At 39.3% G+C, this 26,511-nt stretch overlaps 1 protein-coding gene across 7 annotated transcripts in view; it reads right to left on the bottom strand.

Moving 5' to 3' along the window:
- SASH1 (SAM and SH3 domain containing 1) overlaps positions 1-26,511 on the bottom strand; it is a 542,727-nt gene that overhangs the window by 5,527 nt on the left and 510,689 nt on the right. For 3 of the 7 annotated variants that reach the window (XM_064649068.1, XM_064649069.1, XM_064649071.1), the window contains exons 10-18: positions 21,835-22,670; positions 18,195-18,266; positions 15,668-15,811; positions 13,376-13,511; positions 12,310-12,479; positions 10,992-11,201; positions 10,121-10,271; positions 7,478-7,591; positions 246-1,387 (exon numbers count right to left, since the gene is read on the bottom strand). In XM_064649068.1, coding sequence (XP_064505138.1) covers positions 246-1,387; positions 7,478-7,591; positions 10,121-10,271; positions 10,992-11,201; positions 12,310-12,479; positions 13,376-13,511; positions 15,668-15,811; positions 18,195-18,266; positions 21,835-22,670 — 2,975 coding nt within the window. The remainder of the gene's footprint in view (positions 1-245; positions 1,388-7,477; positions 7,592-10,120; positions 10,272-10,991; positions 11,202-12,309; positions 12,480-13,375; positions 13,512-15,667; positions 15,812-18,194; positions 18,267-21,834; positions 22,671-26,511) is intronic. The other 4 variants (XM_064649072.1, XM_064649073.1, XM_064649074.1 and 1 more) reach the window with 2 other exon arrangements.

Genomic DNA, 26,511 nt, shown 5'->3' with positions numbered 1-26,511 from the left:
ACCAGTGGCCTGAAAAGATGAAGGTTCAGAATAGGTCTGGGATTTCTCAGTCCCCCACAATGCAAGAGTTCCTTTAGGCATAAAGTCTGATAGTAAAGACAAACAGAGTTATAGAATGTCTAATGTCTCAATGATTTTTGATTTATCTAGGCTGGTTACTCACAGAAAAAAATTACAGACAATAAATGAAAGGCTATCCCTTGGAATGCTAGCAGAATGAAACCACTGAAATGGTTACCACTTACCTTGTCTGAGTACGGTTCTTCAGTAAGATCAATGTCTTCAGACTGCAACTTGCTTTCTATCACCATTTCCAGATCCATTCCCCTGCTACAAGACACTTTCCTTGCTGAAGCAGGACCTAGCTTTACCACGTGCTGCTGAACACTAGCAGTCTCTGGGAGCTCTGACAGCCAGGGTGGGAGTGGGCTAGGAGGGGTATTGGGCTCATGTTCAGAGGACGTCCTATGGACAGGTACTCCATGACAATCAATGGGACCGGATGAGCTGGTCTTTTTTACTGGCAAGCATGGTGCTTCTAGACTTGAGTGGTTCCCACTTGTGGTCATGGGAGGATGGTATAATCCATTAGAAAGGCGTTCTCGGCATTTTTTGGCAGGGACAGGTGGTGGTTGAGAAGGATTTTTTGGTTGCATTCTTGCCTCATTTGTGCCTTTTTGCTCAGCTTCTAGACCTCCCTTGAGGACTGGAGCATAATCAGCCCGCGCAAGGTCATGAAAGCCTTTACTTTGTATTTCCAGAGGCATCCTTGTATTTTCAGAGGCATGATGCATCACTAAGGCAGGCTGAGCTTCATAGTTTTTCAGGGGGAATGGAGCAGGCTTTTCACCTGCAGTTTCCATTACAGAGCAGTTCAATTCCTTAGCTCTTCCCTTCTGAGAACTAGCAGCTCCCTTACTCTGCTTAGCCATGAAGTCATCTACCATACAGCTGCCTCCATGAGCGTGAGGCGGCAGGGCAGAGCCAGTTGCCTTTTTTGCTACATCCAGTGAATCCTGAGGAAAAGAACCTACTTGCTTGCTAGTGTCCTGTAGGTTAGCACTGGATTCTCCCTGGAGATCATCCAGCGAGTGAGATCTTGGCCATGTATCTACATCCTGAGGTCCATCCAGAGTTTCATAGCTCCGACAGACGGCAACCGGTAAACTTCTGCGGTTCTTCTTCAGACCTGTGATGGCTGGAGGTTGGACAGAGCTCTTCAGAGCATGATGTGCACAACCCAACCCTTTTTCCCCATGCTGTAGAGTTTCTATTGACTTGGTCAATGGAAGCGTGGGATAATTTGATAGCTGGTTTCTGCTGAAATCCTTAAAGCTACGGTCACTTGCTGATTTTGAGGGCAGAAGACAGGTTCTTCGAGTTTTACCTAGAAACAAGTAAATTCACGATTAAAAAAAAACAACCCTGCAGCATAAATTAGAGATCACTTATAAATGGTTTTGAAAAAAAAAACAAAAAAAGATTTATTCTCTCTTTGTTAACTCTAAATGTACAAGAACTCAGTGCCATTTTAAGCATATGTATTTGTGAACTTCAGCTTTATTCGCGAAGAACTAGTAAATGTGACCACATAAGTAAAATATATTCATAATACTTAATATCCTTCCTATTCTCCAATTTGCAGAGTTTTGAGGTTTAGCTCATATAAACCTTTTTCATGTAGAAACATCCTATAGTTAGAACTGATACCCTATATCACTCCTCCTGCACAAGAAAGTACAGGAAGACTGGTTTAGCACCAGCCCCTTTGTTAAACTACTTTTAGAAACAGCAGAGTTTTATAGAAAAAGATCTTACGAGATGGAGAAATGTTTCAGAAGGGAGTTTCAAGTGTGACTAATATCAGTGTTAGTCTCATGTCACGTCTCATGTCTGGGGGGTTATCAAAGTGGAAGGTCTTAGAGATTTGGTGTTTTATTATAAGCACTTAAGATGTCTATATGAACCACAAGTTCTTTGTAAGCTTTATTTTATATTTTTATAAACACCACTGATTTTAAACAGTGAAGTCCACCAACTCTGCTTGACAGAAAAATCCCGATCAAAGGGACTGCGTCTACTAGAGTATTCATTACTTGAAATACAAGGTCTTTTATCAAATACGATACAGATGTTTTTTCTTTTGAACAAAACAGAAGTAAATTTGTCTCAAAGCCAATGACCTCTGAGAATAACAGCACATCCTGAACAGTTATTGTTTTCAGGCTGACAGGGATACTTTCCCCCATGTACAGTAAGCTTTCTAAAATCAGGATAGATAGATAGATAGATAGATAGATAGATAGATAGATAGATAGATAGATAGATAGATAGATAGATAGATGGATGGATAGACAGAGAAATAGAGAGAGAGATAAAGCTCAAAATTTCTTTTTCCAGTGGAAAGGAAAAATTCCAAACAGCCAAAACCTCAAACCAAAAGATTTGGCTAAATGCTATCAAAAGTCTGTAATAAAAGGTAATCAATAGCTGCCAATTAAAAGACCTGATCATTTTAGAAATCTGACAGGTTTTGCTTACTACATCAGAACTAAAGTAATCTGGTGTACTTTTAAGCAATAGATGTTTTCTTCTCATGCAGCTTGCCTTCAAAGCGTTATCCAGAAAGAAGTTCAGTGTTTGGGTTTTGAATAATATACACTGCTTGCTTTGCATATTAATGAAAGAACCTGTTTAACCTAAAAAATAAATAGCTTGCATTCTCTTGCATCTTACTCCGCTCAAAGAGTTTAAAAAACAAAGTATCCAGAAAACTAGAAAAAAAAATGGAGGTTACATTTAGGAAGAGATAAGGAAAACTCTCCCATCAAAAAAAGTTACTGTATCTAAAATCAAGGTGTGCCTACAAGGAGAGCACACAGGAACTCCTTTCTCAGAAGCTGTATGTTTCACAGTTCAACTCAAACTAAATATTACTATTTCCACAAAGTGCTAAAAGAGACACATCCCACATTAAAGTTGGCCCCCTCGCTACTACCTTGAGTTCAGGTAGCTCAGAGAAGTAGCAGAGAGACCTCTCTGTCTGCATCTTTCCAAGGAGCTTGGCCACTGCCTTCTGAAAATAACTTGAAATCACATTAAAGAGACATGTGTAAGAAATGTTATATTCATTTTTTAGTGCCTTCAGGCACTAATGTCAATATGTAATGAGAATGGAAAGAAGTGTTCTCTTTCCATTATTCATATTTGCCAGCACATGTCTGACTTGTGCAGTAATTCACCCTATTGTCCAGGGCTTGCTGTCAAAGCTCACATAACAAAATCCATGTACCTTTTCAATCTGAAATACTAACCAGGGGTTACACCGGTTTAAGGAAAATCCACTCAGGAACCTTGACATTGACATAAAAGTTGTGAGAAATGCTACTCCTGTGCAATACAAGCTCTTACTGAAGCCATAAGGATATCTAGTAAGCAGCATTGCATTTCATAAAAAATGGAGTATGTCTGTGTAAGGGCAGTAGCCCAGGAATGGAAAAAAGAAGAAATGGGGAACAGGAAAAGGAAGAAGAAAAAACCAAGAAAAATGAGAAAAGCAAAATTTTCTTAAAGAAAAATCAAATCTTTAGTTCATTCTACCCCTGTTATGCTTAAAAATACAAATGAGGTTAGAATTGAAGTTCAAAACATTTTGTCTATAACATATATAATCAAACACGCCATCTTTAAGCTCTCTGCTTCAGAATGGTTCAAAAGATACTGCTGGGTTCAATGCTACTGCTTTGTACAGAGGTCGTTGGTTGAGAATGTAATTTCTTTTATGTAGACCTAAGTCAAGAGCAGTATCAGGAGGGCAGCTGTGATTTCTCTTTTTCCATCTGTTCCTTCCCCCCTCCTGACTGCCAGGTATAACTTCATTATGCTTCTGTGAAACTAAGAAAGGAAGGCAGTATTTCCTGAAAACAGACTTTAAAACATATTTTTAAGTTGTTTTCACAAAGTGGAGAGTTATATAAATAATGTCCACAAATGTAACATTCCCTACCTTGGAAAAAAAGAAGAAAACAAACTACAAGAGTTAAAGTGTATAGCTAGTAAGGTTTAAAACACATTTTTAATGTTAGGATTTTTGATAATAGCTCAGTCTTATGAACCCCCAGTACAGTTAAGCAGTTTAATGCCTTTCATAGTGCTGTTAACCACGGTGGCATCTCTGATTTAAATGTGCGCAGAAGGACACAGGTGATTGGGTAAAAAATAAGATTACAAAGGTGGAACTTGCATAAAATGAATGAAAAGTTTATATTATTTCCAGGTTCAGTTCAAGCTATGGTGAATACTTTAACTCTTCTATTTAATGTTATGGTGCAGTTTTTGCTAGACAAAGCACTGTCCACCTCTCATGATACTTATTATTAGATTACAGACATGGAACTTTTAAATTCCTTGTCATCATCTGCCGCAGAAGAAAAGAGACTATCTTGGGGAATATTCTAGAGCCCTCAATTTCTAGAGGTAGCACAGCTATAGCAAAAAATTTTCAGTGTTTCCCTTAGTACTTCTTTTTCCGTATGGAAGACAGTCCTCAGAAATTTAAGTATGCAAAACCAGACACAGAATGCATTCAGTGGCTTGCCCAAATCCAGATTTTATTAACTTCATTTTGACATTACTTTCTGTGGCTGTATTTTGGGTGCATTTCAAACAGGTCTGTTGACACAACAAAGATGATGGCACATTAGACAATAGTAGCCTCATTGCTTTTTCTATTGATTACAATCTAGTAGAAATGCACATTACATTAGGCAATGTGGCCACCTGTTTTGTTGCTTCCTTTTCTGACTAATTAGGACTGAATGTTTAAGTGCTTAGGATGCTTGCCTGGCACTGTGGAAATCTGGGCCTCAGTTTCTGAACAAGTCAGAGAATGCCCTTATCCCACCTGATAAAGCTGTGGTTTGTCTGCTCATTCAGCTCTGTGCACTGCATGTGCAATTCTCATCTCTTCATGTCCCTTAAAAAAGTTATACAGCACAAGTAAAGCTTCAAAGAAGCCAGGCATGACCAGGGACATGAATGACCTATAGGGAATAATCAGTAGGCCTTCTCAGACTAGAAAAGAGATGACTTGGGAAGGAGTATGACAGAAGTCATACACAGACACTGTTAGGTATGGAGGTTCTACGGAAGACAAGGGATGTTCATAAAAAGTTTCAGAAAAATGGATGAATGCCAGGAAAAAGTACTCAAATTTTGAAGTTCTTAAATGATGAATTCCCCAAGAATGTCCTGGGAAGCATCAAATATGCTTGCTCTGTTCCTATTCTGTTCTGTAGCTATCTGCTTTTGTCTGGTCCTGTGAAAACCAGTTTTCCAATGTGGTTTCCAAATGAATCTGAGACTGTTGATGCCTGCATGCAAAACAAGCCCAATAACTGCACCACTGTCAGATGTTTAAAGGACAGCTTGCTCTCTCTGCCTTGTTTCTGTATGGACTAATTGTCCATAGATGGTTGCTTTCTGCTCTGAGGTTCTTCTTGTCTAAGACGGGATAGGTCACAAACTGTATGTTCCTTGCTCTCTGTGAATTGAAACAAAACCACAATGCTGCTGTAAGTACACTGTGGATACCTAAGAGAATACCCAAATTTTTCTGCAGTGGGACCCAGAGAAGTACTTACAAAACATACATGTGGACCACTGCTATAGTACATAGCAAACAATTTTCTAGCCAAAATATAAGAGTAGCTCTGAAATCTTGAATTGATACCAAAAGATCCAGTATCAGCCCCAAACCAGACACTACAGGAGTCATCAAAATATTATGTATACAAATTCCTCAGAAAATCTGAAGATCGGTTCCTTCTCAGAATGCATTTGCCCTTTATGAAGTGCTGATCTGCACAATATGATGTTTATACCAGACAAATGACTACCCTTATTTTAAAAGATGAGAACACAATGTATTTTGAAAACAACATGCATATGAACAACTATGGTCCATGAACCTTGCAAACAAGGTGGAGCAGATTTCAGATTAACTAGCCTTGACAAAATCTCTGAATGAATCCAATATCAAATGTTCTTTTCATAATGGTTTTCAAAACAAGCACTAAATGCATTTGTGAGCAAAAATGATGCAGAAATGCAGCAAGCCATTCATAAAAAGCAATATAAAAATCATCAGCATTTAACATTCTAGAAAACTCAGACAGGAATATTAGTTTAAATGTAAGTATCTAAGCAGACAGGCAATGCCAATTGCTTTCTAAAGCTTTTATTATATTGTTAAAATAAGGAAAATGTACAGGCAGCACTTTAACTTCAGTGTTACAGCTATCATTATGATGGCACTTAGAGACAAAAATGAAAGGAAATTGTCACATATGCCATATATTTAGCTATGATTCTATTCCAGCATGCCTACTGGATGTGGATTCGTATTCAAGGAAAAGAACTCCCTGCTTTCAGGAATTTAGTATATTGTTGATTTCAGGCATTCAGCTTCAAAGCAAATTCTGATTTTCTTCAATAAATTGTTATTCTTGAGTGGCAGACTGACAGAAGATGCACATACTAAGAGAAAGATCTTTAGCTCATATTTTAAATTGGAAAAATAGTCACATACAGTATCTATTTATTCTGTTCTTGGTTTCCTATTTATGTTGGATGTCAGTGATGAAACTAGGCAGTCTGAGGCCAAACCATGGCTCAAATGCTTGGAGCGATAATGCCAAACTCAAACCAGTATTTTCTCTTTTAATATTTCATCCCTAATGACAAATTTAGACCATCTCTCAAGTAAAGCATGCTCTGTTTTTTTAGAACAGAGAAAAAAATCTCTATTATCACCTGCCTTAGTAATTTTTCAATGCATCACCTTTTACTGATGCAGGATAAGGCAAAGGGAACTGATATCATTAGCAATTTTTTCTTTTAGTTTATTTCCCTGCCAACTTCTCAACTAATTAACTTTCTAGTGTTCATACACTAAGAAGTCCTAAATCTCTGCAGTTGGGTTCTGATCAGAGGAGAATGCAACATGCAACCTAAGCAAACACAAAAATATGGCCTAAAATAGAGAAAATTTTTTCTTAACAGAAAAAATCCTCATAATCTCTGCAGAGTTCAGAGACTTCTCCATCGGTGATCCCTTAGACAAGGGCTATTGGTGTGCAAGTAGTGTAAGTCTCAAGAAGCACAGTGGCATGAGAATATGACTGGGAGTGGAGAAGGCAGGGAATGTTAGTGAGAGTGCCTGTTGCCCTAAGATCATAAAAGAAAGACTATTTGTGAAATGTGATCTGTTTCCTTTATTTATGCAAATAAATAAATTAGAAACAGTAGCAATGAAAACCAATGGCTCAAGCCAAGAGGGAAAGAGGTAATCAGAGCAAAGGAGAAAGTCAAGTGTGAAGTAGCTTTTGTTAGCTAAGAACAGGAGGAGAAGTATATGAAGTTATCTACTGAAAAAAAAGACTGAAGAAATTTTAAGGCTCATTGCTGTCACCATTACCATTCTCCAGGTTTTCACTGCTTTCGTAGCAGCCAGAATCCCGAGGAGAGCATCCGGTTAGGCCTTGGCCTTCAATGAGAAGTTTCTCCTGAGATCCTGACTGGTCGCTGTTACCTAGAGGATGTGAGAATACAGTGAAAAACAGGCAAACAGGAAATGTGACTGAACTTCTCAACCTTCCATTTCAAACACCACTATTTTGTGTGTCCAGAGAAGGGCAATGGAGCTGGTGAAGGGTCTGGAGCACAAGTCTTATGAGGAGTGGTTGAGGGGGCTAAGGTTGTTTAGCCTGGAGAAAAGGAGGCTCAAGTGTGACCTTAATGCTCTCTATGACTACCTGAAAGAAGCCTGTAGCCAGGTGGAGGTTGGTCTCTTCTCCCAAGTAACAAGTGATAGGACAAGAGGAAACAGCTTCAAGTTGTATCAGGGGAAGTTTAGTTTGTGAACTAAGAAAAATTTCTTCACTGAAAAGGTAGTCAGGCACTAGAAAAGGTTGCCTAGGGCAGTGGTTGAGTCATCACCATTGGAGGTATTTAAACGGTGTGTAGATGTGGCACTTAGGGACATGGTTTAGCAGTGGACTAGGTTGGACTTGATGATCCTAAAGGTCTTTATCAACCTAAGTAATTCTATGATCTTTCCTGTTGTATTAATTGTATCAGACCACTGTTTTATAAAAGAGTGAGCATTAGGAAAAGCCATCACAAATGTTGGAAACATTCATCCTGTTTGGTAAATAAGCAACAGCTTCAGCAAGAGTGTGAGGGAGCAGCATGGTACATAAAAAAGCAGAATAGAATTCACGTGCGCAACTTAAAACCATGGAAATTTACTTAAAATGATGCTGTAGAAGTTTTTTCTAAGACTTAAAAAAAACCCCAACACTGAAAAAAAGAAGAAAAAAACACTGAAAAGAACCAACTCAAGTAAAAAAGAATAAAATTCGAATTCTGAATTACCTTTGAGAAGACCCAGAGGAAGGATCAGGAGTGGGTCTGGTACATTAGATACTGTCCCCTAACAAAGGACGAAGGGACATGGAAGAGACTAGTGGTATCAATTCCTTCCTTCCTTGGTCTATGCAAAAAGACAACACTCAAGTGTGGTCCACTCAGGCTGCATAGACTGGATTCCAGAAATTTACTCAGAATGTGTTGTCAGAAATCATATTTTGTAAAGAAGCTAAATCTAGAGCTAAAGATAAAGAAAACCAACCTCATGATGCAAGGATACAGTTTATGCTGTGGGTTTCTATACCAGCAATGAAATGTCAGAAATGATTATTCCAATTCCTACTCTCAGCACATGACAGGTAATTATGCAGTGGAACTATGTACTGTTGTCTCTCCCAGGTTAGAGCTGTCTGGTTCCCACTTCTCTTTCTCCTCATCACCCTGACTTGGAGCTGGAATTTGTACTTTCCAACCACCACATCTTCAAGTTTTCAAACCAAAATTGAAGGGCCTTGAAAAAATTATTTCTTCAGGGAAGTAAGCATTCTAAATAGGTCTGCAAATAATGAAGAGAAGCTCATGTTGGGTGACAAAAACCTACTCTGATATTAGTGAAAAGAACCTGATTTTGCAACTGTGGCTTAATTGTGGGGGTAGAGAAGGGCAAAGAAAGAGCAGATGACTCTCTGGGAAATGAACAAGAAAGCTACATGTCACTGGGAACTTGGGCCACACAGCACTGTCTAAAGATACTAATTACACATATCACTATAATTGAATTAAGCATTGCCCACTTAACAAGCAGCTGTTTAAATTGCTGCTATGGCAGTTTAAGATAAAACACAGGAATTTGCACAGAAGCAGCTGAGAAAGCCCTCACACAATCCATTCCGCTGATTCTGCTCAGTGGATACTAATATCCTGCTGACACTTGGGGATGAAGGGGAAATTCAGCACTGTCTTAGGTTGCTGTAACTAGGTCCCGCTTATTGCTATGCAGCAAAGACACCCTCGAATTCGACTGCTATGGCTTACTCCACTTTTCCTTATCTTTGCAACCACTTGCCTGAGAGCACATGTACAGTGGGCAAAATTGCACTGCAGCACATTAGATATGTGGGTCACTGTCTTTCACTCTTTGCACTTGATTGATATATTTGCTTCCTTTGAAAATCAGTTTTGTCATATATACAACCTAAAGCTATCTATACAATCCTGCAATTAACAGTCCCAAGAACCATATGTATGTGCAGCTAAAATTAATTCACATTACACTTCTCCACAACTCTCTGGGCTTTGAATTTTTTCCTATCCTTGATAATTTTAATCTCGTCCCTCTAGTCTGAAGATTTCTTCTTTCCTATTCTCTATATGTCAGACTCTTCTTTTGAGTAGGTTATCTCATGATTTGTTCTTGAACATCAGTATTCTAAAGCATTATGTATTGTACACTTGATATTAATTAAGTTGGGTGGCAGGGCTTACATGAACAGAAGAATTTTGGAAGAACTAAAGCAAATCTTAAGTCACTCCTCAAAAATCTAACATGTTACATGGGTTACTGTGGAAGTAACTACATTAGATAAAAAAAAAGGGATCAAAATCCTGGTACCAGTTTTCTGTTTTAAGGGGTTCACAAGGTTCTTGGTAGAGCTCTAGTAAAACAGAAAACCTCAAACATCCCACGTACTATCGTATTCCTGTAGAAGTTCCACTGCTGTGAGAAGAACAGCTCTGTGCTCAGGATCTCGGATGTTCAGTTCATCCAAATCTTCTTCTTCTAAAAGCTTAAAGGTATCCAGATCTTCATAACCATTGAATAGAAAAGTGGGCATGTGCTCCTACACAAATGGAAAATAAAGAGGAGAAAAAAAAAGATAAGAGCTGTAAGACAACAAATTTATTCAATTTATTTTGTCAATAAAGATACTAGATGAGATTTTTGCACCCAGCAAAAAGGCAGTAGTTAAGCAAATGCAAACCAGTGCACAGCACCAAAATTATAGTATTACAGCTTGTATAAACAGTGCTCAGAGTTCAGAAAAGTAGCTGTGGCAGAACTAGAATGCTGCACATATTTTTGTATTTGAAATGCACTATATTAGATGGTCTGGGTATCAATACTACCTGAACACACAGTATGGCATGGCTCTGCAAGAGGGGAGAAGTACGAAGGGTGAATGACAGCCACATCAATCTATCCCTAGCACTTCTGAACAGAAACGTAGAAAAAACCTGTCCTCTTTAAAGACGGGATAACCATTGTTATTTTACACATTTTGCTTGCCTCTGGAGTGTTAGCTAGCGGCCATACTATGCAACGATTTACAGTCTCTGAGTACATGACTTGCAGCCTGAGGCACTTCATCAAGCCTGACAGGCAGTTCTGCCTGGCCTCAGCTATTTTCACTGTGCAGCTAAGATCTGATTCTGCTAAGTGGTGTCACAAGCCTTGGGATTATGAGTCTGGTGTGCAGCTTTCTAAACTAACAACTCAGAAGGTGTGGCCCCCCTCCCCTAAGCAAAACTGAAGGGTAAATAGAGAGAGAGAGAATGTGGACCTTTAAGTTGATGCGATCCAAGAGATCCTCAACTGACTTGGGCTGGGGTGGTCTGCTTTTTCGACGTCTCCTGGTGGGCCGCTTTGGCTTCTCTTCCTCTTCATTTAACACATCCACATAGATAAATTTGAAAGTGCCGACTTTGTTGTTCAACAGGCCCATCCAAGTGCCCATGGGGGGTTTGCTGATTATATCAATGATGTCACCCTTCTACAGACCAAAGAAGCAAGAAAGCCTTTTAAGCATGCTTTCTGATAGGCATTTAAGCAAACACACCCACCCGGATTTCTGTGTACATGGAACGGACAACACTCTTTAGTTTTCAAAGCTCTTGCAAAAATGTCTGCTTATACTTGTTTTACAAGTGGAAGAAAAGGCAATTAAGTGACATGACTTCAACCACAGAACAAGTCAACAAAAGAACCCGGAATGGATCCCTACCGTCCACATTCTCCAACCTGCTGACACTTCTGTAGAGCACCACTGCTGTTTTGTACAAATGTCTCTAAGCTATGCAACTATCTGAAATTGGTGCAAATAAGAACATGCTCAGTGTATATGGGCATAACTTCACCTCAGATCTCCTGAGCAAAGGAGGCTTATGCAGAAGGAACTGTGCAACAATGTTGCTTTTCCTAATGTGCCCCAGATCATAACAAAGAAATGGACACAAAATCATTTTTGTATGCCTAAAGAGATTACCTTGGATACATCTGCTTTAATAGGAATTAGCTGCCATTGGAATTTTAAGTAATGAATGTAAGGAGTAAGATAGTTTGAACTGAATACAGCACCACTGAAAATAATCAAAGCTGATATCAAGAAAAAATTAAAGATAGATAACCACTCAGTTGGCAAAGTATTTCAAAATTAACTCAAAACAAGTTACATTAACTCAAATGCCTTTAAGAGACACTATGTGCAGGTGGCATGGACATTTCTTCCAAGGGTTTTAAAATTTTTCCATTGAGGACTATTTCACTGTGGCAGACAAAGTATTTTTCCAGTCTTTCAAGCAAAATCCTTGCAAAAGGGAAATGAATTCATGGCACATTTTTATTTTTCCCAAAACTAAAGACACAAGTGTCTTTCCCTAGACGTGGAAAAACACCAGTACTTATGTTCTATAACATTTTGCAATAATTCTGTAATTGCTATATAAGCAAGTCTTAAACATATAAGACATGTTAAAGGGATTCAAAAAACACATATAAACTTGTAACAAGATTAAGAATTCTATAGTACTTGCAAAGAGCTTTTAATTTAGAATTTTAGCAAAATAAATGTTTGACCCCTTAAAAACAGACATAGCTAGTACCTTGAGCTTCAGAGAATCTGTATCATAAGGACTTGGAGTAAAATCAGTGTGAACCCTGGCTCTTCCACAAAAAGGACCTCTGTAAGGAGGCTCTTCATCATCACCATCTTCTGATTTCACACTCTCCCTGTTGCTGGTTGAGGAATCTGTTGTGCTCACTGTCTGACCACCTGTGTGAGACACATAGTATCAGTTCACAAAAAAGCTTCTGAAGAAGCTTCAGAAACAGAAGTAAGATAGAAAACAGGTCTTCTTTCCAGAAAACATGATAATCAAAGTTAAAAGTCCTTAAATACTGCTATTTTTTATACACGCATGTGATGGGAGAGTTAGTTAATCTACTCTGCACTCCTGTTTTCCTGAATTCAGCTCCTCAATATTTAACTGAGAAGCTGTTTAACTAGTGTCTCATCTACGGTATGTCACAGGAATGTCATCTTTCTGGGAAGTTTTGCTTACAAAAAAAACATAGTGGTGTGAGGAAAACAAGCTCCTGCACGAGGGGGTTACAGAATCCCTCTCACATCCTGAAATTCGGTGAATACTGTAGCAAGTTTACATCATCTGTGTTCCATTTAAGCTCTGTTTCATGTAGAGATAATCTTAACCCGAGAGGTTTTAAATACTACTTACTCTTCCTTTAACTATTTAATGAGAGAACCTCAAGGTTTCTCTACAGGGAGGGTGGGAAGCCTGCCAGGAGTGCCCAGGAAATTTCTCACTTGAAGTGAGAAATACGATTCTTGGCCAGCAGTAAACAGGCATACTATTATATTACATTTATAATATTTATATGTTATAATATTTATATTATAACAGCAGGACACAGCAAACCCAGACAGAAAGTTGGATTTCACTTTTTCAGGGCTCTGCATAAACACAAAGCAAAAAAAATAGTCTCTGCACCAAAGATGTTACAGTTCTTTATAAACCCTTAATGACTAACCATCAGCCTTTCTACTTTTTAACCAGTTTCCGCTTTGACTTCCTGTGATTCTGCTTACTGTGGAGATCTCTGCTCCCTGAAGCCACAGATATGGAGCAATACAATTACAACTGAACTTACTCATTGAGCTCTGACCACTTAAGGAACTCCTCAGGCTTTCTACTGAGCCACCGGCTTTCAGCTTGGGTTTGTCCAGGGAGTCACTGTCTGGTGGTGGCGACTGCGGAGAACCTGGCATGACCCCAGGGCTGGACTCCTGAAAGAGATTGAACCATTTCAGTTTGGTAAATGAACATAGGCACTGATGGGAGCTTCTTGTTCATCTCCAACGAAAAAGATTCTGTTTTCCTGCTCTTTACCAGACAGGTTGAAACCCTCCATCTACTTATTTAGCAGTACTCAACTGTGGTAAAAACCCCACTTTATTAGGCAGAGCAGTGGTGATGGGAGCAAACAATTCAGTCTGGAAAAGCTAGCACTGTAAGAAGAAAGAAACACTACATAAAACTCCCAATTCAAAGATTTTCATGACACATGATATTTTTTTGCCAGCAGTAGTTGCAAAACAGCTAGTGCCAAATTCAGCTTTCAGAAACAGGATTTTGTACAAAGATGAACACAAACAAATCAGACAAGCAAGTGAGATGTGCAGCAATATTTCTTTTTGAAGTGAATTGTTGATAACACTGCTCATTTACCTACAAGAAAAAAAAAATTAGCCAGAAAATGCAGCCTATGCACGGTACAAATATTCATAAACATAAATGCATAAATATAAAATGATTTTGCTACATGTGCAATAGGTGAGGCAATTTCTGTTTTCATACAGTCAAGCGTTACAAAAAATCAAAAAGGGTATTTCCTAATTGAAATTCTGTCAGCCTCAATGAAGCACAGTTAAAACAAAGCAGCAGATATTTGTGGCCAGCATAATTTTGCTTGGTTCTTTTGAATGCAGAAAGAGATACCGGCACACAGTTTGAGTCATGATGCCTGAAAGTTACAAATACTCTAAAACGACTGTGCCATAAATTTTGAAAACAAAAGAACTGTAGCTTGCATACAAGAATTTTTGTGGAGACGTGTGGTCATAAAACTTTTAGATGAACGCTATTATTTGCATGCTGCAGAATCATTAAGAAAAAACTCACCCCAGCATATGACTTCAGAGGTCAAGTCAATCTTAGAGAGAGAGATAGAGCAGAAGTATTGCTAAATCACTGTAAAGCAATTTTTCAAAGGATCCCTTCTTTTTTGATAGACTTTGCAGAGGGGCACCGTAAGTTCAGTCAGACACCAAGCACCTTCTTATCAATATCAAATCACGTTAGACCTTAAAGTATTTTAATTGTAAGTTTAAATTAAATAACCACAACTGTAGCAGTGCCCCTGTTTATGAATAAGAATGGCTAACAGTTCTGCAGGAAATGGATTTTAATATTGCAAAGCATGGCACAAAACTGGCCATGTTTCTGCCTCTCTACACTGTCTTCAGATTCTTCAGTTTGGGGTTACTCTGAATGTTACAAACTTCTGTTTTTACAGGCGCTAAGGCTTTGTATTAAATACCAAAAGGTAGATCTGGCAGGGCTCGACTCCAACCTCCTTTCCATTCCCAATTCTCTATGACTGCAAGCACCCCCCGCGACCCAGCCGGCAGGAGCCCGCTTGGGGGCGATGTTAACCAGGAAGAGCTCTGCTTTCCCTGAGGCTTTCGAACCTATTCCTTACACATTGCAAGAGGCAAGACTAGTTTTAAACAAATGCTGAAGATATCTGACACTCCAGTAAAGCAAGGAACCCAAAGTATACCAAAAGGCAATTGTTTCTAGGCCAGTGAAATTCAAAGCCTAATTTAAAACTAATGTACTTCAGGTTTGCCTCTAAGAATAAGCTATAAAAATCTGTAATGAAAGAATAATAGGAAAATCTTCTGTGGGATGCCCCTTTCTGACTAGATTGTGTCTCTGTTTTAATAGGCTGCTGCAGAGGGCAAGCAATGATGGAGGAAAGATCTGTAATAGCAGAGAGGAGCTGCATATGTGAAGTTATGCTGGGAATTTAAACTGAAGTGTAAATTGCAGATTAAATGTATTACTGTGACCCTGTGTCACAGATGGGTTCCCTTAACAAAATACAATAGAAAAGAAATGGAAATAGTGAGATGTGCGATGTCATCAATGACAGACTTCTGCTGATGAGCTACTTAAATGAAAATCTGAAAATGCATTTTCCACGGTATTGGCATCTACAGGAAGCCATTTCACAGTGAGGGATTTTATAAGAACACAGGAATAAGCCACACCATATAGTCTTGTTAGAAATTTCTTCAGAGATGCCTTGATACATGGAAATCAATACTGATTATCACTTCTGCATTATTAAGTGGATTCTACTGCAGACTCTACATACCTGCTCAGACAGAGAGCTGCTGTATTTTTTAGACATCCTTTTCTTCATGGTTTCTTTTACAGACTTCACCTTTTTGCCCAGAGATATACGGGAAGCAGAGGGTGATTTGATCACTTCTTTATAAACAAAGTCTCCTTCTTTGCCCTGCAAAATAAAACATGTCTTAAGCCTATAAAATAGAAGAACCACTTTTTTCCTCAGTCACAGTTATTGCAGAGGTATCCCGGCAGACACAGGACGGCAGCATGGTGTCCTGTCAGCTGTTGAGACCTTGTGCAAACCACTGTAGCAGTCCACTGTAACTTACTCTTAAGGCCTGATTTGTAACCTTTTCGTGAAAGTACTGTGTGTAGATGTGTCAGGGTCTGTTAGGATGCCTTTATCCCTGAGTTTCAGGTAACTATTTGACCTGATAGAAAGCCACACCATCTCAGGCTAAGCCTGTCCTGACAGGACACACAACAGTAGTTGTGGCTCACGTTGATCAATACTTCAAAGGGCTTAACAAGACTAAAGGTACCTCTGAGATCCTAGCCAAATATATATCTGTATGTGTATATATATATACGGATACTTATATTTGGCTACCCAAATTTACTTTTTATTTTCAGACAGGCATTCCATTAACCTCTGTGGTTTTACTGCAGGCTTTTTATAAAAAAACTAAACCAAAATACCACCACAAAAAAGCTACTAAATCCATCAACCATGGTAGGTTATACTTGCACAGCTATTCTTAAGGTACACAACAGGGTACTGAAGAACTAAATTAGCTGGTCCATATATAGTGGATGACCAGCTGCTTTGAATGCATTTAACCTTTTTGAAACCAGCTTAAGATATTAAGCATTTACTTACGGCACAAGCACACACCTAGCTTGGATCAGAAGACATTTTGCCAAACTTACTTGTATGATTCAGCCCTTATTCAGATTATCCAGGCAGCATGTTAAAAATGATCTTTCATTCTACTCTGTTTCAGGAACCATAGCAAGGCAGCTCTCTTAGAGCTATCCCTAGAACCCTCCATTGGCAAAGATGCATAAAAAATCAGAGCACAAAAAAGGACCAAAATCCATCTGGCCAAAGAGATTTTCTACTGAATTTGGTCTCTGACTTGATTCAATTTAGATACATGAAGACAGAAACCCAGAAAACCCTAAAATAAATGGACATTATATTCCACATAACAGATTTCTCTCTTTTTCCCCCCCCTTAAATTTATGTATGTTTTCTATCTTACTAATATTCTCACAAAAAGTTTCTCTGAAATTCAACTGATACTTCGTTTCTGACAATGCAGTATTTTTCCCTTTACAAGTTGTTTGTGATTACAACTTCTTTGGGAATTTTGTCTTTTACCAGAAATTAAGAACAGCTCTTTGCCTTATCGTTTTGGAAAAAACCTTCCACTTAATAGACTTAAATGTTTTCAAGGAAAAAACCTCTTTGATCTGCATATATTATTCTGATGCACTGCATCTCACCCACTACTGATGCTCATAGGGAAAAATGTAACATCTAGACTTCACGCTTTCTTATGTTAAAAGCAATCTGAACAAAACAAGTATCTCTGTTTAAAGATAAATACAAAGATCAGAAGTTAACATTTTTACTGAGGTGAAAATTGATGAGTAAAATAACCACCCACAGATTTAGCCAAATTAGGTTATTTTTGATGTTAAAAAATTAATAAGAAAACAAAAAAACAAGCCCAAAAGACCCAGCTGACATAAAAAATAACATAATGCTGGCATACAAAATGTTTCACAATTTAATTTTGATTTAAGTGGACGGAGAAACTATCAGATCCAATGTTGAAACAGAAAAGAAAAACATATATGGGCAGAAGGAAAAAATATGTTGGCAATTTCATTTGAAATAATGTTCTGGCTCATTTCCGTTCTGTCACTTTTGGCTGCAGGCCGACCAACAGTAACACTGGGATCAACATGAGTAACATAAAATGGAATTAATTCTCAGGGGAGATGGTTTGGTTTTCTTTAAACACAAAAATGCTCTGAGATCAGTTGCGCAGCACCCAGCACAATGGGATCCTGGTCTACTCCAGAGCTCTTAGATACAATGAGAAAACAAATAATAGATCTCTTACATAATGACTTCCATGCAAATAACTTGTGGATCTTCAGTGAATGAAAGTTTGCCTCATCATCCCAAAGAGTAAATATTTTTACTGAGAAAGTATAGCAATCATATGTTTTGCCTTGGGTGATGCTCTGAGGAAGTCACAGCTTCCTTAAGAACAGCCCACAGATATACCCCCAGATCTGCACTTTGGTCACTTGTTTCTGCCTCTTTACACATATACTATATAAATACTTATATACACGTGGATATGGGTGGGTATGTTATTCTCAAAGCTAAGGAAGTTTGAGGTTAACAAAGATACTCTGTTTTCTTGGATCCCCAAACTATTATTACAGACCTAAATTACACTTCAGTCTATTATAACTCGACTGTGCATTTCATTTTATGCTATTTCAAATCTGCACCTTCTTAAACTCACCATTTGGTCAGAACTGTTTCCAATATGAAGGGAACGATTTGTCAAGTCAAATCCTCCAAAGCTACAGGTTCTCTGCAAAAAAACAAGTTTAGATACAGTTTTATCACAATGACTAGCTCACTCAGAACATCTGTGATTTGGAGAACACCAATTAAAACACAAATGTCTGCAAAAATGGAAACAAACAAACAAACAAAGGGATGAGAGATTATAAATCAAGAAATCCATTGTAAACCAGTTTGTGTTTTCCAGAGACAACTCCTTGGCCTAAGGTCTGCTGCTGTTGAGTCACCTATTGCCTACTCTTCAAAAAGAAAAAAAGACTTTTTGGTCTGAGGAAACTGTTGATTCAAGTTTTCCAAGGCGCTGGCAACTCCACTTCAGCACTCCCATCTGCCTTCATATGTATGCTCCACAGTAGCACTGAAACAGAGAACCACCAATCCTTTAAAGTGTTGAATAACCTACCTTCTGGGAATAGCTGCACAGGTTGCATCTGCACTGAAATACAGGGAATTGCTGGAAGCCTAGTGGGGCAAGCCCTTGGTAAGAGAAGAGAAAAACCAGCCCCGCTAACCATAAGCATTGTGTCCCCAGAGACTCAGCAAGTCCTGATTCCAGATTAGGTACTTCCAGCTTTTGCTTGACAATCCAAAAGATAACAAAACCTGAGTAATGAACAACTGGCTGCATAGTATTCAAGTAACTGGCCCTGTCAGAGGTCTCACAGGACAATCCAGGATGAAGGTATGGCGATCACAATTCACTTGCACAACTTCAACTCTAGGCTCTGAGAGTGGTTTTGAAGACAGGCAGATGTCTATTACAAGTATTCTCTTCAGAGTTAGAGTTGAGACAAACAGGAGGCAGAAGCTCAACACTTGTGAACTCTCTAAGTTCTTAGGGTCTGAACTGCCCAACACAATAACTTAACTTCAAAGGCACCTGAAGAATCAACTTAGCATCAGATCAGAACTACAAAGGACAGTGAGTCAGTGAAGACCCACCACCTGAGAACTACCAGCTTCCTCTCTGAGGAAGAAGCAAGCTCTATAAACTGTGCTACTTAATGGACAATTATAACAATTAATTCTAATAAAGTAAACATTCTTTCTGCCCTGTTCACCCCTGATCAACACACATATTAGAAGCTTTTAAAAAATTTTATTTTCTAGCTTCTATATTGGGTGCTGCTTACACCAAACATGCTTGGATGACAGTTTCTGCAACCACCACAACTCTATCACAACTCAAAGCCAGCTTTGTCTAGGCCTCCCACACATTAAAGACAGTGCTGTGATGTAGAATTTTTCTAAGTGTTTTTTTCCAGAAGGCAATGTGACTATGGCACAGGTTTTAAAAATTGTTTTCGGAAAACATTTGAGACCAACCACAAGCAATACGATCAGTTTCTAAAGCACAGCATGTTTAGCTAGTAGTAATTTGGTTCTTCTGTGAAGGACCGTTATAACTAATCCTACAGCACATGGTAATCCCAGCAACGAAAAGAGGACATCTGGAACTGCTCTGAGCAAACTTGTCTGTCAAACCAGCCAGAGCTCCTCCTAAAGAAGTCTTCTTGGAAAGCAAAATGACCGTTGGTTAAAAGCTTCTGAGTAAATGTACCATATTAAGGATGCTTATTGTTTCACTATGGACCTCCCCATACATTTAAAATTTAACTTTGGCTTTCAGATTCCAGTAGCGACCCTGGAAATACTGCACTAAACAAAAGGTCTGTGGATGAGGAGAGGGATATTCAATGGAATGGCCATGCAATCAAAAGTATTATCATTTTGGGAGAAAAGAAAAACTGATGCAATTTGAAAATTTCATGCATGTCCAGGTCACTGAAACAAATATAAATGACAAAAATGAATGGCAAGGAAAGACAGAGTGACCAATTCCACTGAATACATAGGCATTGCAATTTCCCTGAGGTTGCAGTAAACAAAAAATTAAGTGTTTTTAGGAAGGAGCATCATTAGTTGAAGTCTGCCAGCTATTTGAGGTTTCAGAAAGAAATCTATTGAAAAAGTTAGTAAGAGTAGCATGTCTCCAATATTTATCTGATTCAAACAAGGCTGGAGAAGCAGTTGACTGAGGAGTTCCTCCACAACAACAAAATGCTATCCATTTATTCTCCAACTGTATCTCCATGAATAAGTAAAGGTCACTCCAGTTGGTTTTCATAATGAAATTACTACAGCAAGATGAGACTAACTTATTAGAAGAACTGAAAAGCTTGTTTCTATCATCTGTATTTACAAAGGCAGTTTTAGAGGGTATTTTTATTTATGGGGCATCTCTAGAACATACAAGTATGCTCTTTTTTCCAAAATAACCCTATTATTCAATCCACAGAAGGACAAGTAAAGTTTCTCTTATCATCGTAATATCCTTATGGGAAAACAGTGTCTTCTGAGTACAATAAACAGCACCCTGTGAGGAGTGGGACAAGCAGTCAATGCAGAAAAAATAGTTAAGCTGCCAAGAGAGAATGTTCATGGTATTGGGTAGAACAAACATCTATATGTTTTGTGGCCAAAGAGCAAAAAGTGAACCATGAGGGCTTGCTCATCGCCCACAGGTTATTTAAGGAGACCAAAGCTGTGATTCTTGTACCTTATACCTGAAGAAATGATACAGAGGCCTCAAAAAAAAAAATCTGTTATTCTGCACAAAAAGCTGTTTCTACTATATTGTTCACTGGAATATCTTGCTTAACTTTACGGATGCAGTGGTGTTTCCACGCACTGAAGTAGGGATCATTATCAACTAGACAACAGACTAGCTGGCTTCGGAGATCTGGCTGGCACCAAAGGCAAGTTCCTAGGAAACTCAGAATCATGGTTAACGGAACAGTCAAAACTGGGTCATATAATCAGGAAGCAGCTTTGGGTCCCTCTGGAATGTTCAAATCACCTAATTTCCCATTTTAAGCACAATTTCCTACTTTGGTTACCCCTTGTTCCCTTTCCAAAGGCTCTGAAGGAAGGTACCACCTTCATCCCATGCTAGGAGCAGTAGCCACTGACAGAACAGAAGTGATACTTCTGGTGGTGGTGAACAGCAAGCAGGAAGGCAGTAACTACCTAATGTCAAACTCCCTGGCTTTCTGCAGCTGTTTGGTGTAAGGGAGAGTACGGAGAGGGTGGGTGGGTGAACTGATGAGATGCAATCTGAGCAGGGGAGGGCCAATATAAGACAATAACAGCAGAAGAGAAATAGAGCACAGTTGAACATCAATGCTCTAATACTCTGAACAGTTTGTTCATCTCTCAGAATCCCATTGAGTACCAACTCCAAAAGCATCACAAAAAACATATTTATAGCACCTCAAACCTCCTCTGTTCACCAGTGATCTTTATTTCTGTGTTAGGTGAACCTAAAAAGCAGCACTTTGTCATATTTGCTCTCTCTCATCGAATAATTCTGTACATGTAGAAACTGCAATTCAACAAAACTCTGACAAGATGATATCAAGCTCTTCCCTTTCAGCTGCATTACAGTGCTTAAGGGTTTCTAATGGCAAGGAAAGCAGAAATACTACATTGTAGTTAAAAGTATAAAGCAGAAAATGTTCACTGCAACCTCACAGAAATTGAAAGACCACCTTCACGGCAACTCTTTGACTCACAGACTTTTGGTGGATTCTCAAGAGAACCCTTTTAGTACAGCGATCCACTGTGGCAGCCCACTTCCTCTTGGCCTCCTCATCCTCCTCCAGCAGGCATCTCCTCAGGTCCTGCTTGTCGGCCTTGCTCAGGGTCCTGTCAGTAACGGGACGCACCAGCTGTGAGAGGTTGAGGTGACTGTACAGGCTTCTCTCCACCACATAGGTAATATTGAACTCGCTGACAGAAGTGCGCCCTCGTAGCCTTCTGTTTGGGAAGCCACAACTTCCACCCCCTTTCGTTTTGTGCCGCAGTAATTGCAGGTCGCAAGCTGTGGGGGATGCTCCTTTCCTAGCAGGGCGCTGGCAAAGAAAAGCTCTGGAACAGGAATAGTTAGTATCCATTTTCTTCAATCGGATCTGCTTCCTTACACTCTGAATCTCCTCCAGGGACACCAGAAGATGGTGCTTGTGCCTGTTGCTGTCATAAAAGCAAATGCTTTCTGTACTTACCCCATGGCTCAGCGAGCCAAGGCTCTTCTTCATTTCTCCATCTGTCAAGGAGCGGCAAACTTTCTGGGACTTCTCCTCTTCTGGGTAAGAGAAAAATGTCCCAAGTTTCTTGGGAGGCTTGATAAGGCCACGGCTATCAGTTTTGCTGAAGGTCTTCACCAGCTTCCGGTTAGCTCCCCACATATCAAGACTGCTGGATGAGGGAGAAGTAGTAAGTGAGTCAGAGTCGTCCTCTGGCTGCTTTTCACAGGAGCCGTCAAAGTAGAATTGCTTCTTGTGAACTCCAGAGTAAAGTGCTGATCTGTCATCCAGTATAGGAGAGTTGTCAAGTGAGTGCTCTTCCACACCTACATGGTAAAAAAGCAGCACAATGCACGTCATTGTTCGCAATTCTCTAAGATGTTTCCCTGTAGAGTCTTACTGTATTTATTTAGGATATCACCCACTTAAATTGTAAGAAAACTATTCTTGATATAAGTTGCTCAGAAGTTATTTGTGAGTGGATAAACCTGAAGCAGTTCCTTCCATTTGTGAAGTGAGAGTTCTGGGATGAGTTAACACAAGACAGACAACAACATCCTGTAAATACACTCATCATTATTTAAAGTTTCTCTCTTTTATCTGCAGCTAAGTAAGACCACTTAGATGCTCTCACTAAGAACCCCTTAAAAGCTGAACTGGGATCTGTTTCTCATGTTTTTCATCTGATATTTGCATATGATGCTTATCTACAATAGGTCGAAGTATACCCAGGCATTAAGAACCAAAAAAGTATCTCTCAGGTCCAGTTTTCCAATACCCAGTGCTGCTGTGGCTGCAGAAAGCAGAATTTTTTGCATGAAGTTATGGAGATGAGCTCCAGGATGAAATTAAAAATTCTGGGTTTTTGATGGGGTAAGAAGCACCAGTTTCAATCACACAGAATTTATTTAACAGATGCAAAGACAAAGAAGTAGGTCAAATGGCAAGTGTGCCAATTCCAGCAGTGTCCTGGTAATGACAGAAACACTTGATGTTCACCAAATTTTTCCAGAAAATATTTAACAGGAATATTTTGCAACACAAATACTGGAGATGGGCAGATAGCCAGGTTTCCTTTTTGGAGTGGAAAGGGGAGAATAAAAGACTTGAAACTGCAATTCCTTTTCACATTTATCATATAGGAAACTTTTCTCTGGTGTTTTCTTTTGAGCAAATTATAGTCTCAGGTATTAGATGCAGTAAAAAGGTAAGAGTCAAAAAAAAGTACACATCCTCCTCTGTCTCCCTGACAAATTTCACAGCATTCATAGGTATATATCAGAAATGCACATAGAAACGTGATTGTATTTATTTCTTTCCAAAATAAATTTCTTGTGTGACCTAACTTTGGCTTCATCTTTGATTGCTTCTACAGTCTTACAGCAGAGTTAAATTTGAACAATTATCAAAATACTTATGATTTACTAAACTCACTCATTCAATAACAGGGGACACCTTTTATGATGAAAGATTAGTTGCTCTGTACAGGATTACTGGCTCATCTTCAGTTCACTCTGTTGCCAAACATATTTGACATACATTTGTTGAAATCTAAGATGCTATTTTATCAAGCTTAAGATCACTGTGACATTGAAGGGACAGTGGATCACATCTGACATGAAACTTTTGCTCTTGAGAAATGTATTGGGGTAGGTCTGTAGATTGAAGTCTAGTTTTTACACCACTTTCCCTGGACTGTCCAGCTTGCTCTTTTCTCCCTCTAGTTCTCAATTTGAACGGAAAATAGACATTCTCCTGGGACCGAGTATGTGCTGATAAACAATTTTAGTCCACTAAGTAAATATGTTTTTAAACAGCTTGTAGAATATGCATTGTGTTTCAAAACTGTAACAGATGTTATTTGGAGTGAGTCCATGACACAAAGCCATAATGACACAGATGTAGATGTGATGTGTTTTTAAGTGCTACATAAGAATGGTGCCCAGGAATTAGGCAGCTTCAGTTATTTAGCTCACTAGGAGCAGACTAAGATGAAATACACAGGATTCAGATATCGACAAATTCTAGTAAGTATCAGATCAGCCAGATGTACATTTAGTGTGATAACAGAGTCAATAATAGAAATGTAAGAGAAGGATCTGAGACTAGTGTGCTTTTCTTTAAAAACTACAGGAACAGATAAGGGAAATTTTGTAAAGTTGTTCTTTCTGAAGAAATTTTTGAGGAGCATCGTGAAGAATCTTTCTTCTAGGAAACTGTATGCCAGTTTTCAAAACAAGTCTTACATTTTGCTAAAGGCTGTTGAACATTAATGACTTTATTTAAATTTTACTGATATTACTCAGTCAAATATTATAGCCAACTCCCCAAAACCTAGTCATCTAGAATTTCACATTACATCAGAATCATAACACAGATTCAGAGAACAGCAACAAACAGCTCAAGAACTGATCCAGTCAACTGCAGGTAACTTGGAAGGCCAGACAGCAATACCCAAATCTGACCACTGTATTTTTTGTGGTTGTGCAGAGCCCTCTGACATATCCAAATGGGAATACAGACCTATATTATGAGAGATTGTGATGAACATTTATGAAGCACTATTAATATGCTGTATGGAAACTTGTGTGTGGAATTTCCTGAAAAAAAAGTCATAGGTATCTACTGCTGATGTAGATGGCTACTTAAAGGGGCCTTCTACTTACACAGAAGTTATTCAGAAGTAATCCATGTTGTTATTTAGCAATAATTGTTTTTTCTACAGAGTTTCCCAAGAGCCAATCTACAAAGAAACTCCAGAGTGGTAGATAAAGTACAAACTTAGAGTTACAGATAATTTATTCAGAGAAGCCTAGAGTTAGAGAAGACAGGCAGGAGGTAGAGAAAGAAGGAAGAAGAGCAAACATTTTTTTGCATACAATTGTTAATTCAGTGATTTTTCTGCCGAAGGCAGGGGTGGAAAAACTCATTGGGAAAAAAAAAACAAACAAGCCCTGAAGGGAACTGGGACACTTAAGTGAAAGACTGAGGGAGAAGAGGAAATAAAGAGGTGAGGCGTTGTAAAAGAGGGTATGGAGAGCAAGACAGATAATATGCTGAAAAGAAAGTCTGGTCCAAGTGCAGGAAGGTGTCTGCATGCCCAGCTGCCTGTTTCTGCAGCTGCTGGTACCCCTGGAGCCTCCAGCTGATTGCTCCCTGCAGCTTTTCCCAGACTTCCAGAGAGAGAAGGAGGAGGTAGGACAGGCTTCTCGGGGGGCCTTCTTTACTCAGAGCAGGGGAAAAATAGTCCTGTTTTGTTTGTCCCATCTCAAACCCCATGTTTTTGCTTCCATGGTATCCCAGCTTTATGCTCACCCTATGAGGTGACAGAACCTTTTCAGATCACCACACCTGCCCATTCCAGAGCTCTAGACTGGCTGTGCCTTTCATGCCAGCCAGTAACTCCATCCATAATGTAGGAGAGATGCCGGCCAGATCATAAATCTGCCAGCAGCTTCCTGCCACATATGCAAGATGCACATGTTCTCCTTAAATGCACTAGGAAGGAATCATAATATGGCTCAGCTCACTGCTAAGATGAAGGGATTTGGCATACGATGCCATGCCAAGAAAGCCACCAGCATGGAAAGGTGCCCACAAGTCCAGTGAGGACTCAAGCAAGGCTGTGCAGAGAGGCTCCTCAGGATCAGGCTCCATTAATCTGAGTGCTCACACACAGGTCATCCAGAGTTAATTCTACAGCATGGTGTTCCCAGGGGCTGAACTCCACTTCCCTATTCCCACCCTTCTCCTCTTCCTCCCTTCTCTTCCCCTCTCTGTTGGAAGCAGGTCTCATTCAAAAGCCAAATTGCAGGCAGGCTCCCCCAGAAGTAGAATTTAGTATTACACAGGGCAGTTGCTATCCCACAAGAATGTCTGATAGAGTTTCTGTATTTTTGCCATAGGATGATGCCATGTGGTGCAACTGCTGCTACCCTCCCAAAACGAGCAAGGGCTTCACCTGTGTGCCATCCCAGGCCTCAGAGGAGGGAGCAGTGTGGTGGTGGCTCCACTTACGTCCTTGCTGAGCCTGTGGGGCAGCTGGCTGGCATTGCTCCTAGCATGGGGATTCCCTCCCCAGCATGCAGCATAAAACATAAACCAAGTTCTAATCTCTTAATGAGGGACTCTCAAGTGCTACTCTAAGAATACCAGATCAGCAGTAAC

Source organism: Pseudopipra pipra, chromosome 3 (assembly GCF_036250125.1).
Source record: "Pseudopipra pipra isolate bDixPip1 chromosome 3, bDixPip1.hap1, whole genome shotgun sequence".
Taxonomy (NCBI): Eukaryota; Metazoa; Chordata; class Aves; order Passeriformes; family Pipridae; genus Pseudopipra; species Pseudopipra pipra.
This window is presented reverse-complemented; position numbering and strand designations above follow the sequence as displayed.